The following is a 15134-nucleotide window of genomic DNA, read 5'->3' as shown; positions in this document are numbered from 1 at the left end:
GACCAGTACACAGCTCCCAACACTGATATCAAACTTCCCCTAATGACAAGGGTGGGTGGCTGTGCCTGGACCATGCGAACAGTAAAGTTTATGCAGAACACCTGCTTTCCTCCTGAGAGCCTGGGATTATGGTGTATGCTCAGCAGAAGGTGCTTCCAGGACCAGCCCCCAGATAAAACCTTGGGTGCTTCTTCTTTAACAAGCTTCGCTAGGAGATGACGCGTTGACGACCAGTGTTGTCATCACTGGTTGCTGGAGAATGAAGCACATTCCATGTAACTCCTCTAGGAGAGGATGCTTGGAGGCTTGTGCCAGTTTCCTCCAAGACCTCACTCCCTGGTCTGCAGCCATGTGACCCTGAAACATGCCCGATCTCGTCTGATCTCGGAAGCTAAGCAGGAGCGGGCCTGGTTAGTACTTGGCTGGAGACCACCTAGGAAGACCAGGTGCTGCAGGCTTTTAAAAAAAAAAAAAGAAAAGAAAAAAGCTCACTCCTTGCATGTGTCCCTTGGCTGATTTTGCTTTGCAAACTTCACTGTAATAAATTTTAGCTATACAAGTGCTCCTGTCTTTTTAAATTTTATTTATTTGCTTGTTTGTTTGTTATTGTTAGTATCATTATTTTGTGACAGAAATGCTTAAAGTCTACCCTCTTACCAAATTAGTCAAAGGGTACAAAGTTTCAGTTATGCATGATGAATGAGTCCTAGAGATCTACTGTACAGCATATAACCTAGAGTTAATAACAAGGTATTATATTATTCTTAACATTTTGAGTAAAATAAATTCCAACGAAGCGTCCTGGAGCTGATGAAGGTGTGTATTTACTGTAAACTTGCCCAAATAGGAAGAGACGGCCAATCTCCAATGATATTTGAGAAGCCTACTTATCTCAGCTTTAAGTCTCGGCATTGATTGCCTCAAAATTTGTGTCCAAAGCCCCTTCTGGCTCCTCTGTGGTACACCCGCTCCATTCTTTGAAGCCATCTTAAATCCTTTTGGAAGAGAGACATAGCATAAACAAACAATACGTTTGATAAGTCATTATCTCAATCTGAAATTTAATATAAATGTACATATTTATATTAAAATATTATATTAAAAATGGAGTAATTTTTACAGTTACTACTTTGTCCTTTTGTTCACTTGCAGTCCAGCTTTTTAAAAAAACTTTTGGTCAATTTGATTCAAACTGAAGGAGAAATAGCAAGTGGTGGGATGTAACTTATCTCCATTTGGGTGGTATGTATGCCGGTTAAGAAGCACATGGCAAATGAGTAAGGTCAGTTTCCCTATGTTTGTCCATTTAAAACTAGCTCCAAATAATTGTTTTGCATTAAAAGTAATCTTTCAATTTAAGTTTCTACTTGCACTCACCAAAAAAAAGTTTAAAATTCTCTAGAAAAGCTATTTTTCTCCTTCTTGATATGATTATCATAATTCAATCCATAAAGAAAGAACTGGGTGGGAATATATTAACATTTCAATTCAGCTCAAAATAACTTATTTTCCACTTTACTTTCTATGCCATAAGTGCCACAGCCCTATGCAACCTGTGTGTAAATTAAGTTTTATCTTATGTCATAAATTATATCTTGCTGGCATTGGAAATCTCAAGTAATCTTCTGCCACACGGTGACCGAATTCTTGCTTTGCTGAGTGTCACAAACAGGACCACAAGGCTTGTGCAGGCAGCATCAACTTTACCTTACCAGGACACTCTGGAAGCAGACTTCTTATATGACACGAAACACCACATGGTACTTACTGTTCAGCTCATGGACCAATAATTAAGTAGAAACAAAATTTTAACATATTCACCAATCACCAAGGAAAGAATACAAGTGAGGACAATTTTGAAAGTACACTTGTGTAGCTTACTGTTGGTAAACTCACATTCCTGCTGTTATTTGAATCATAGCTAAATACATTTATTACATCGCCCCTCCAAGTGTGTTGTGTGATTCATAAATCATTTGACATTTAAGAGTAACAAAGCCATGTAAACTCAATGACCAGTAGGTGAGATATTGATTGGAACTAAATGATTTAAAAAATTTTTTCACAAGAAATAAATCCATAGAAAAAGGTTTTTCTGCCCATCTAGACAGGTTTATAGGTTTATAAGAAACCCTCTCTAAGATGTGGTCCTATGACCTCGGTATCCCTTGTGCAGTGTTGTGACGACAGTTAATTGGCAGATTCCCAACTACAGAAGTGAAGCTACCTTCCTGCCCACAACCTTTCCTCTGTGTTCTGAAAAATATTTAAAGGCAAAAGAGAAGGGGGAAACCTCAGAGACACCACAACCCAAAGAGATTCAGTTTAATACATAAAATATCTTCAAAAAGGAATGCAGCTTCTTCCTCCCCAGCTGGCTCTTCGGGGAACAGATCCGACAGTGGTGAAGTCGGTGCCATCTGATCAATTTATTTCTATAATTTCTCCTTTAAGAAAAATGGCCACTCTTTCTCAAACAGACCTGATAAATGACCAGACAGGTCCCAAAACATTGATCAAAATCAGTGTTTTATTAATGGGAAGAAATATTATGTAGAGAAAAAACAGCAAGAGTCTGACATTATCTGACTTTTATGAAATTCAAAGTATAAGATTTCTTTGTGCTCTTTGAACTAAAACTGTCATGTATTTCAGGAAATGGTCACAACTTGGAAAGCCAGTAAAGGAAACTAAAACTCCAGAACAGAGATCTTGAGAAACTGAATTGAAGATAACAACCAGATTGGATCAAATATAAAATTATAACAAGACTTCAGTACATTGATAACTAAAAATCCAAATTATAAAGGCCAGGGGAAACATAAATTGCATAAAACTTTTATTATTTATTAGCAGTGTATTCTTCTACACTTTAAAATAGAACAAAATATCTTTTGGAAGTTAAACTATTCATAACAAAATACATATCAAACAATTTTTATTACTGGAGTAGAATTACTTTCTATATACTTTCTATATGATATACATACACTCCTTGGTTTGTCTATGTATGCACATGTGTATAAATAATTAAGACTTACACATGTAGATACATATGACTAATATATACACATAATTATAAAGAGTTTATAGTAGTCAATTTTACAATCATTTTAATAGCTGCACACAAATTAGTGTTCACAGAACTAAAACTGGCGATATGGTTCCCTTTCCCCACTTCTCAATGTCATCAGAATTACTTTTCACTGATAATTTTTAAAAAACAATGTCATCGTCCTATACATTAATCAATCTTTTTTTTACAATAACTCATAATAAAATATTTTACTATTTCAGCTTTAGAAAAGGTATATAATTTAATTCCACTTGATTTTTGATTCTTAAAACATACAATTCATTTTTTATGTTTAGTGCAATTATTTGGTATTGTAGTTACTGAAGGTTAAGTTAATCAACCTGAGTCAAACATTCATTCAAATGCCTTTTTAAAAATGTAAAACATAAACAAGATGTTTTGCTGAAGCATATATAATAGTCTATTGGTACCCCCTCCTAATAAATACATTATAAAAAACTCAATGGTTGAGAGTAAAGCACTTCATACGAATCCATTTAACTGTCTCCGAGTCATCCATTCTTAAGCAGCATGGAAGAGAATCAGAATCTAAATCTTCCCAACTCCCCACAGAAATGAAGCCTACAGGCTTCTGGAGGCCTGAATATAAGATCACACTTACAGGAAAGGGCTGTGAGTACCTCGTTTTTCATGTTAGGTTTCTGATATGCAAGCTCGTGTGCTGGGGGTTTGTACATTCTTTGAAACAGATCTCCTTTAACACACTTAGCAGCATCTCAGTTATTTCTCTTCATCGATTTAAAACTGGTGCCAGACCATGTGTGATTATAGGCAACGACCACCTCGTACCAAAAGCAGAATATTCTAATTGGCTTAAGAGCTCTTTTGAGAGGAGGAAAGAAATAAAAGCATTTGGAATGTTGAGTCATTTCATGGAGCGAAGCCCTGCTTTGGGGAGAAACATTCAGTGAATGCTGATCTTCAACCGGATGTTAAATTTTGCTAAAGCAAAGCCCCCAAGGATGCAAAACTAAATGGCTCAGCAACAAAAACAAAGGGAAAGGAAATGGTCTAAATAAGCCTTATCAAATGATGATACTCTTGCTAGAGATAAACTGGAATAAATTCATGACATTAGACTGACTTCCCCTCCAAAATGAACTGATCTGCTATATTCGTAGTGGGAACATGAAAATAACTTTCTAAAAACTTTCTCCCTTATTTTTTCTTAATCGAGAGGAATTATGTATTCATTGTACACAAAACCATACTAAACAAATTCAAAATACAAATTTTTGGTAGCAAACAGCAAGAAAATCTAAGTCAAAATATAGTCTAGTTTTTACATAATTTTATATATTTATAAATTTATCAAAATAGTCTTTTAAAGTTCACAATACGTACATAATGTAATACTGTACATGTAAATGTAATAACAAATGTATTACCAAAATACATTAAAAATAACCTTTCAAAATACCAAATCCAACATTAAAACTGTCTTAAAAAGTGTTGACATCCATAAACAGAGTTTCAGTGCATTTATCGTAGTTATTAACCAGAGTTTTCCAGTTTCAAGTCTCTTTGAAGGTCTTATCTTAGTGCTCTCTTTAATTTAAGGAAAGAAGGCGGAGATATTCTTCCGGCAAGCAGTCACTTTCTCTCTATATTGCTCGTCCAGATGAAGAAATTGTGTCTAAGAGTGGAACAGCGTTGGCCGGCGTGGCAAGGCCTTAGTAATGGACATATTCAGATTGAAGGGACTGTGCAGGGGAGAGACACAGAGTGAGATTAAACTCCACCACACATAAAACTTCTAGCACGTCATACAGCTTTCTCCCTCAACACAAGGCAGTTTGGGTCTATTGTATAGCGGACAAATGAAATAAACTAAGGAAAAATAGGAAAAAAGGAGGGAAACAAAGCTTTTGCTAAGAATGAAATATTCAAATATAAAAGTGATTGCAAGAAAAGTTTGTTTCTTTTAAAAGGCTTACTAATTTATTCATAGTGATTAAAAATTAAGTATTACTTGATATGGTAGACAGCGCTAAACTCGCGTCCAAGCCTTTGTGCAATAATATTAAATTTTACTCAAAAATATTAAATGGCATTTATAACTAAATTGAAGATTAAAACATACTATAAGTATATACTTTTTACTTAATTCAATACATATCAAATAAATATGCAGTAGAATTAGCAGCGACTTAAATAAATTCCTTGAGACTATTTGATTTTAATAAATACCTCAAAAATCCTTTCCACTTAGGGAGACACAAAGCACTACTAGCTTTAGTGTCTGATCTTAAGACCCAAAAGCATTTGTGCAGAAGAATCTTGGCAATCATAACATAATAAACAGTGGGTAATTTTCAAAAAAAAGGAAAATGCAAGTTCCTCCCACATAATATTCAATAATAACATATAAAAGGAGCATGATTGGGATATGTAATCAGAATGTACCAATAACAGGCACAAACCAGGAAACGACAGAGGTCGAGAAAATCTGCCTATAGTTACTTTGAACAGCAAACAGCAGTTAAAAAGAAGGAACACAGTTGAGTTTAAACATTAACATAATTTTTGTACAACTCTTCTAACCAAATACCTTGGAACAAAGTTTACTTGATTTGTTACCAAACGCCCTTTTCTCCTCTCCCAATAATTATTTTTCAAATTGATCTGCAGCATTTTATTAATAGGTCATAAATCTGAGACTGGTCCGTTTTGTCAATGGTATAGGGATCGGTTAAAAAAAGAATGTGCCCATTTTGCAAATAATTTACAAAAGGATTCAAACTATCTTCAAAACCTCAGTGAATTTTATACCCTGTCAACAGCCATTTACTAATTAAGTATCTATCAACACCATGAATCAAAAAGTTACAGTCCCTGCTCCCAAAAAGGGCAAAAAAACAAACAAAAAAACCCACTCCCATACCGACATAAAATGAAAAGACAAAGGTGTCAACATTAAATAATAATATACACAGGGTGAGAGTAACATTGTGCACATGCAAAAGATTAGGCCAGGGGTGCTAAGGGAAGATTCAATGGGGGCTGGGGGTTCTCTATGTTGCAAGCTTCCAGGAAGAGGTTAAACGTCAAGAAATTCTAGGAAGAATGGAAAACGCTTGGTAAAAGTTGTCTTTCTGGCTGAAGGATGTGGTTTATGCCAAGGCGTCAAAACAGGAGAGATGATCAAGAATCAGAGCACTGTAATGTAAATAGAGCTGAACTCAACAGAGATTAAAAGAAGTCAGACTGGGAAAATCCAGTGAAACCAGTCCGGCGCCTTGAATCCCATCCACATTTAACTTGTAGGACACCAGTTGCCATCCTAGCAATTAGAGCTTAAAAGTGGACTATCATTTATCTAGCTGCTTTTTCCCAGTTTCTTCTGGAGTCTGGCAAGTAGGTAGAGAGGGCAGAGCCAGCTGCAAGAAGGCCACACATGCACGTTATACATTGCCTTTGTTTCCTTGGGAATATTTAACTTTTCCTTTTGTTCTAATTAGAAAAGTTGGTCGTGTTACCACTACCAGAAATTATAAAGCTCCTCAGATTGCTTCTAAATTTAGAATAAAGTTGTTTGGCAAGCTCCTCTCAAGGTCCATCAATTCCCGATAAACGGAGATATAGCAAAGGAACAGCTCCTAAAGCAAGTGACAGTTGTTAAATTAACTTTCTTCCAGGGTAAAGTACTTTATCTATGTATCTGGAAAACCAAAATAGTCTAAAATAACTTTATTTCTATCTCCCATATGAGGCATATGTCATCTGGCAGAGAAGCCTGTCCTTACACAGGGCAGAGGTCATGAACTCTGGCTGGTGTTTAACCCAGCCTTCAGATGCAGTTTATCACAATTTCTATGCTGCCTTTGCCTCCTACCCAATTTGCTCACTTGTGTTGCCTAAGTGGCTCTGCAAACCTCTATAAACAAAAGAAGACGTGACTAGGCCAAAGAAGGGAACTTCTGGTATGTTAATTCATTCAACAAATAATTCTTGAACATCAATAGTACATATTAGGTACTGGGGGGACAAAAATACAGCACCAGAGTTCTTGGAACAAAACATATTCCATGGTTTTTTTATATGGTGTAAAGAAAGTTAAAGGAAATAGATCAGTAAAAAGGCACAGCAAATTATTCTGATATCAGTATTTTGAAACAAATTAACTTCCTTTCACTTTCGATCTAAAATAAAAATCTTAATGGAAGTGGACTTAGGGGAAAAAAGAGAATTGTTAACATCTACCAGACCTATTCACTTTAAAAATCATAGTTAATAATTCAAGGCCTTTCACTGGGGGAAGCAGTAGTGTGGGATGACGGTAATATTTAGATTTCAAGCACCACTCGCTCGCACAACGGAGCCGTATCGAGGGTCTCTGGTTCATCTGTTCTCCGAAGTACACATATCCTGAATTTACTAACATCCCGGAAAACACAACAGCCAGTTATCAGCATTTTTAACTTTTATAGTAAAAATGCACATATATTTGAACTTCACGAACAGTAGTATTATTGATAATGGTTTTATTGTTCAAAAATATATTGAAGTACAACAACCTGGAATTCTTAATAAACTAGAACTAGATATATTACCTAACAGGTCAATTATTCTACAATAGACACTTATTGAGTACTTTCTATATAACAGGCACAGTTCTAAATATTTTATATGTATTGACTCATTAAATGCTCCAGACAACTCATTTTACAGATGAGAAAATTGAGGTACAAAGCAGTGAAGTGACTTTCCCAATATTTCACAACTAGAAGTGGTGAAGCTGGAGTGTGAGCTCCTCCAGTCTGGCTATGAAGCCCAAACTCTTAGCTACCATGATATAAAGCCTCAAAACACTTCTAGCATTTGTCCTGTGGTCACTACATATCTAATCGAATATTTTCTATCATCCTGACAGAAAAAAATAATAACCTGAGGCTGGGTTTGATCCTGAGTTAGCAAAAGAATATTAAATTACAAAAAAGAATGTAGTATTTATTGCTGTAAAGGAGATATATACATTTTTAAATGACTTTCAATAAGACTGAATCCAAAATAATTTTCAGGAATACTCTAAAAAGAAATTTTCTTTATAAAAACACCCATGATTAAGTATTCTGATTAAAATGTTAATTACCTCTGGCCAAAATATTTTTTACCATTACCATAAGAACTAATACCTAATGCATCTGAAATTAAAAAAAAAAACAGCAATGACAATGGATTATGAAGGGAGATCTGAAGTGTAAAATTATTTTATAAGGTGGTGCTTATTTATATAGCCAAGAGATTTTAATTTCTCAAAAAGAATATTCAATTTCATGTGACCGGTAGGTTCAACAGGATTATAGTGAGTTAAGACCAAATCAACCTTATCATGAATATATGGTATTTTTATGATATGAATATCATAAAACTAATAATACAGCAAAATTAAACCAGAAAATAAGAATAAAATTACCCTACATTTGCAGCACCTCCCCCACCCCATTTTTAATGTCAAAATATGAGCTTCCATCAAGAGGTCTTATTCCCTGAAAGCAGTTAAGTTTGACATAAAACCAAGTGTTAGGTAAGGAGATCAAGACAACTTGTTCTGTTCTGGAAATTTGCTACTAATCTGTTTTGGCAGATGTAGGCAGTGACTTTAAAAATTTAGCTATTCTGGAGGTGTTTCTTTTTTAAACAGCCCAGTTACCTAATCACGGTAGAAAAATGTCTAATAATTATAGATATATATGCCGACAGATCATTAATAAATAAAATTGTAATAAGGCTATCAAAAACAGAAAATTATAAAGAATAATGAAAGATTAAGGCCTTTGCCAGAAAATGAATGAAACAATATCTTAATGTTCAACTATCTTGAACCAGAGAATCTTATGATCCGAATGTTTGTTTCCTACTAGTCAAAATCCTGACTCAAAATTGCCATGTACTCCTGACTTCTTCTGTCCTCATTTTTCTAAGTCCCGTAGAGAAGAAAAATGTAATTTACTCATTACCCTTGGTTTTAGTTCTAACTACAAAGTGCAAAATGCCTTTAAAAGTGTTTTAATAGTATAGATTACTAAAGGGGGAAAAAACACGTATTTGCCAATTGCTATCTTATTTTACATATAACTTCTATGTTTTAAGTTTTAATGAACAAATAAGAGAAAATGAACACAGGAAAAATAAGTTTATCTATAACTGTCTCTATAATCCCAGGTCTCTTTATGGCTTTTCAGGAGTTTCCAGTTTTAGAGTTGCTTATAAATTAACCACACACAAAATACGTGGATTGATACATATTTCTATAGATGTGGTTTTACAGTACTGAAAGTATTTGCCTTTGCTAACATAACATTTCTCTAATAACACTAATAGAAACATACCTGGATAAGGTTTTATTGGAAACCTAGTAACACAAAAAAGTTTGTGTTAAAATCAGTTTTGAAAGAAGTGTATATATTTTTCCACAGTGTTCTCTAAGTATTTCAGGGACCCCAAGATTTAACAAGCCAATTTTGGTTAACTGAAATGCTATATAAAATATTCTTTTACCTCCCTACATAACTTTTAATAGATTCTTTTTTTTCTGGGGGAATTTAATCTCTGCTTTTGAACAATCACAAAGAGCTCAATTGTTAGGTGACAGATTGTTGACACCCAACTTGACTCAGCCAACCATTACATGAATGTTTTCAGTTCACTGGAACGCTGAAATTATATTTAAATTTTTTAAATAAAATTTATTTTCTCTTGTTTTAAGTAAAGCCACTTTTGTATTAAAAAATAAATTCTCATGTTACTGTATATTAAAGCTAAAGCTGAAAACTCGTTTTGCTTTTTGTTAGTGCTTCAGAGGCTAACGATACAGGCTCTAAGCACCTTACCCCTCTGCTTAATGTCCAAGAACCAGATATATTATCCAACTTTTAGTTCGGTAAATATTTATTAGGTGCCTGATATACTTGGGATCATGAGAAAACAAAGATGCCTCTGAGAAGCTTAAAAGCCAGCAAGGGAGAGAGAATCAGGTACAGGTGACTGTGAGAGCAGCCAAGGGATGCAACCAACCCCCAGGAGAGTCGAGAAGGAAAAGCCACTCTGCCTGGATGGGTCACAAATGCTTCATCAAAAAAGAAAACTACTGAGCCAGGTCCAGAAGTGAAAAACCCAGCAGTGACGAGTGAACAACATGTGGCAGGTTTTGGGCGCGAGGCAGGGTGCAGCAGTCGTGCAAAATGCCAGTCAGGATGCCAGGCAGAGCTGCTGGAGAGGACGCAGTGGGTGAGGCCCGTGGTCCAGCCCAGAAGGGCCCCAAGCAGCAAGCGTAAGGATCCCGACCGGACCCTGTTGGCCAAGTGGAGACACTGAATGATTTGGAACTCAGCAATGATTTAATCAGCTGTGTCTTAGACATCCAGCACTGGCAACTGTAGAGAGGAGAGGTTACAGGCAAGAGAAACTTAAAGATAGGAGGTTTTCAGGGCTATTCCAAGTCTGTGAAGACCTCAATTAGTGCAGCAGTGGTGAGAATGAAAGGACGAAACAGACATTTCGGAGAGAGAACCGATAGGACGTAGTGGCTGGATGTGGCAGAAGGAAAGGCAGATGTAGTTAAGAGATCATGTCAGTTTCTAGCTGGGATGATTAGATGCAAAAAGAGATGTAATTACTAAGCCAGGAAACAAAATGAAGAGGCAGCAATTAAAGGAGCATGTCCTCTTTCCCAGGGAATGCCTGTAGGAAGCTATCTGAAATGTAAGTCCAATGCTTAGCAGATAATTACTCAGAGAGAGAAGTGTGCCAAGGTCAGAGCCTCGGGAAAAATCATGAAGGGACAGACAGAGGAAGAAAAACAGGTAACGATTTAAGGCGGGGAGGAGTGAAAATGGGAAAATAACATTCCAAATCTCAAAAGGAACAAAAAATAACAAGAAAAAGCAGGTGGCCAATACTGTCCAATGCTGTAGAAAGACTTAAGAAGAGTGAGGACTAACGAGAGACCATCAGATCTGGCCTTAAAGAAGTCAAGGGCAGCCCTGGAAGAGACTTTCGCCAGGTCGCAGGGCCACCTATCTTGCTCCAAGTTTGTCCACAAAGGAGCCACTATGAGAGGTGACAAGAGTGAAGGACGTATTGGTCAGACCACTCTGACCAATTTGGGCGTGCCCATGTGCAGGTGAGGAGACGGAACGATGCGGGGGAAGCGTATGAAGACATAAGAAAGGAGAGGAGTGGATGGAGCACTTCCTAGAATTGTTTGGCGAGAAAAGTACAGAGTGTACAGGTGAGTGGAGTTAATGTTGTTAAAGGACGAGTCCAGATATAGATAAATTCTGAGGCAGAGACGTTAAGGGAAATTTCTCCTGATAAATTCTGTTTTCAGCAGAACTCGAGGCAAGATCAACTGGCCCTGGAGGCTGGAGAGGCTGTGTAGATAATGAATGTTAAGAAGTTTTGGAACAGCCAGGGTGAGGAAGAAAAAGGAAGCCACAATGGGATAAGTCAACTCATGATGAGTATTGAAGGGCCAGGACAATTAGAAATTCGTTTGAAATGGAGCCAGTTGTCAAAGTTATGGGAACAGCTTCTATGGTGTTTAGAGGAGAGAGACTAGCAAGAGAGACAAGAGATGGTTGAATTGATGTAACTTTGGAGGCTGGTGATCAAGCGGCTGCAGAAAGGAAGTCCGAGTTGAACAGAGAATGTTGGGAAAAGGAAACAAATGACTCTGAAGACGGCAGAAGGAAAAAACTGAGCGGGCTGGGAAACAGGCAGGGGTCGTAGCAGGTCTCAGGGAAGAGTTAGTGTGGGAAGGTGAGGTTTGAGCGGAACAATACAGGAGTCCAGATACCAGAAGCAATGCTCTAAATGATAAAAAGTTCCATAAAATGGATTTCCAAGTGAATAAAAATAAAGATCACTATAAGTAAGGTAGTTTCAGATACAGTAATTATGAGACTCTGGGCAAGTTACTCCCCGAGTCTTGGTTTCCTCATCTGTAAATTGTGGGTTAATAATAATGTGTATATTTAAAGCATCTAATACAATGTAATGTCCAGCACATAGGAGGTAATCAATCAATCACTGATGATGATAATGGTTAAAAAATGTTAAAGTTGTTCAGAAAAAAATAAAGAGGGTCCAAACGGGAACAGATAGCCATCATAAAGAATAAATTAGAAATGCTGAAAATAAAAACATACAGCCATTAAAACTAAAAAGTCAATAGGTTGGGGATATACTCTAGAATGGACACAGTTAAAAGAAAATTAGTGAATAGGATAATAATAGGAGGAATTCAATCAGAACACAGCCAACCGACAAGAATTAAAAGATATAAAATAGAAAGTAAGCAATACTGAGAACTGATTGAAAGGCTCCAACATAAGTCAAGGGAGTAGCACAAAAGGAGAGAGTGGGGGGGAAAAGCAGAAAGGCAACATCTAAAGAGGTAACAGCTGAGAATTCTCCACAACTGAAAAAGCCTACAAGCACACACTGGAGGCAGACAGGATACGTGATCACGAATCCGCATCTAGATATAATATGGTGAACATGCAGAACTTCAAGGAAAAGAAGAAAAGTCTTAGAAGAACTGGTTTTAGTCTTCAGCCATAGATTTTTAAGCAAAGGCTTACATTTGGAAACGGGCATTTTAAGCAGATTCTGGCAGCAGTTTCAAAGACAGATAAAAGAGACAAGGAAAATGAGGGCGGAAGATCTGCTCAGCCAGAGGTGCTTTCGTGGAGCTTTGACCAAGTGGAGGACAACGGTACATCTTTGCCTTACCTTCCCCACTAAGAAAACACAGCACTCACAGCAGACGCATTAAATACTGGATAAGTTTTTAAAAATTGGAGAAGCCTTTACACACGTATAAAAAGCACTTATTCTCTTTAACTCCTGGCCAAAAAGAAAAAAGAAAAAAAAGAGGCAAGATTAAAATAAGGCTTTTTTTTTTAATTGACCTGGAAGTATTATTGATGTTATATAAGAAAGGAGGTGTGAAATTAAGCTGAACAACCAAGGCGATTAATAACTCCAATGTATTTGAGATTAAAGCAAGTTCTGTGTTTGAAAGTGCCCTTTGCCATGAGTCAAAACCAGCTGACAGGCTTTAGACAGCAAATTAACGTAAGCTGCTATTTAACACAGGAAACTTCAATTATGCTTAGGTCAAGATGCAGACACTGTATGTACCTGAACTGCTTATACGCAAATTTAAAGGCCTCACCTGAATCATGCCCTCAAAACAATTTGATGCTTTAACTGTCAAATAACATTCCCAAGTCCCCTCGGGAAGGGAACAAAAGAATACCAATGCTGAATGAATGCCAAAAATGTAGTTCGATACTGACATTGAGCTCATGTTCTTGATAATATTAGCATCCCTTAGCTGAAAAGTTGCATCAAATTTAAGGCAATGCCATGATGAAAAGAGATGGAAAAACCATAGCAATTTAAATACACAAGGTCAGACAGCTAATATTACTCTTTAATATTAAATATAATATTTAATCTTCAGTTAAATATTAAATATAATATTAAATCTTTGTGACTATTATTTTTTTAATCAGGACAGTATGTAATTGGATGACAGAGAGGGGGTTGGGGGGCTGGGAGAATGGGGTGAAGGATTAAAGAAGTACAAATTAGTAGTTGATAGATGGTTATGGGGAAGGGAAGCATGGCAGAGGGAACGCAGTCAGCATTAATATGATGGCTAGGTAGAGGGTCAGGGGAGAGAGGGAGCAATTGGGGGGATGGTTTTATAAACTATATAGCTGTCTAACCAATGTACTATATACTTGAAACTAATTTAAATAAATTTAAAAAATAAATCAGGACAGTATGATAGTTTTCTAAATAGAGAACAAGCAAAGGAGAAAAAAATCAAGTTAAATCAGGAAAAGTTATTACATACCATCAGAAAGTAGGGGCATTTTATTGGAAATGGTTCTTCACTGTTACATAAACATTACTCCGAAGCAAAAACAAAGCACGCTTCAATGCACATGCCATCGCCCAGCAGATTTCCATCAAACTGGTTACTGTACCAAGCTGGATCTAACCTTTTGATCTTATTCCAAGTCTTACCTTAAGGACCAATAAGTTCTTTAAAAAAAAATGTGTGTATATATATTTTATGTATATATAAAAATATATTTAAGTTATATATAAATGTTATTTAAATTATATAATTTATACTTTGAATTTATAGAAATATATAGTTTACATATTTAAATTATATATATATACACATATAAAATTAGCCTGATGCTAGAACATGGAAGAATTTATCCTATTCACAGGCTACCAAGGTTGTTCTCACACTGGTCAAATTTGAGATGGAGAACTCGTCTACAGAGTCTTCTTAGCCAAAGAGCAGACTAGACAGCTGGGTAGAAAAATGGCTCTAACCACTGGTACAGGGAACTGTGTTTAAGGCAATTTCAACTGTGGCATAAAGGTAAAGTAATAAGTACACAACATTTCATTTCAATTTTCCTTTCAACTTTAAACTAAATACATATTTTTATTCCTTTCTGGGTCTAGTACTGTGTTAGAAACTATAAAAGAACTTTATGAAATGTCTGCAAAAGGAAAGTTGAAAATTTGGAGACAAGTCTCATATATATGGATAATATGTAAACAAGTGTAATAGCAACGTTACATACTGATAAAATAAAGTACTAAATATTCATTATGGATAGGAAGAGAGGCTAAAAAAGAAAACGATGGTTGGGTTCAATTTCTTGAGGAAAGCTTCAGAGAGTAGATGGAAATTAATGTCTTTAAAGATGAGAAACTGATGAAGAGGGCAGGGCGAGAAGGAGAACATATTCGGAGGAGAGAATGAGAAAACCTATGTCCAGGGACAAGCCGGGTAAATGAGATACAAAGATACAATAAGGGGAAGAGAGTACAGAGGGCCTGAAAGCTCAGGAAAGGAATTCAGGATTAATGTCCTAGCTTTAGGGGCTCACTAGTCACTTTCGAACAGGGTACTAAGATGTTGAGATCAGTATCTGTTCTCTGGCAATGCTTTAAAGCAGGAGTTAGCAAACTACAGTCCAGCAGGGCCAAA

The 15134-nt window shown here is 36.2% G+C and overlaps 1 protein-coding gene and 1 pseudogene across 1 annotated transcript in view; one reads left to right on the top strand and one right to left on the bottom strand.

Moving 5' to 3' along the window:
* The first annotated feature begins 339 nt into the window (after window positions 1–339).
* Window positions 340–458, top strand: LOC120608038 (uncharacterized; annotated as a pseudogene).
* Window positions 459–2822: 2364 nt separating this feature from the next.
* CDC14A (cell division cycle 14A) overlaps window positions 2823–15134 on the bottom strand; it is a 129582-nt gene continuing 117270 nt past the window's right edge. Inside the window, exon 16 of the mRNA XM_039869574.1 lies at window positions 2823–4800. Coding sequence (XP_039725508.1) covers window positions 4771–4800 — 30 coding nt within the window. The 3' untranslated portion in view covers window positions 2823–4770. The remainder of the gene's footprint in view (window positions 4801–15134) is intronic.

Source organism: Pteropus medius, unplaced genomic scaffold, assembly GCF_902729225.1.
Source record: "Pteropus medius unplaced genomic scaffold, Ma_sr-lr_union100, whole genome shotgun sequence".
In the NCBI taxonomy this organism is placed as follows: domain Eukaryota; kingdom Metazoa; phylum Chordata; class Mammalia; order Chiroptera; family Pteropodidae; genus Pteropus; species Pteropus medius.
This window is presented reverse-complemented; position numbering and strand designations above follow the sequence as displayed.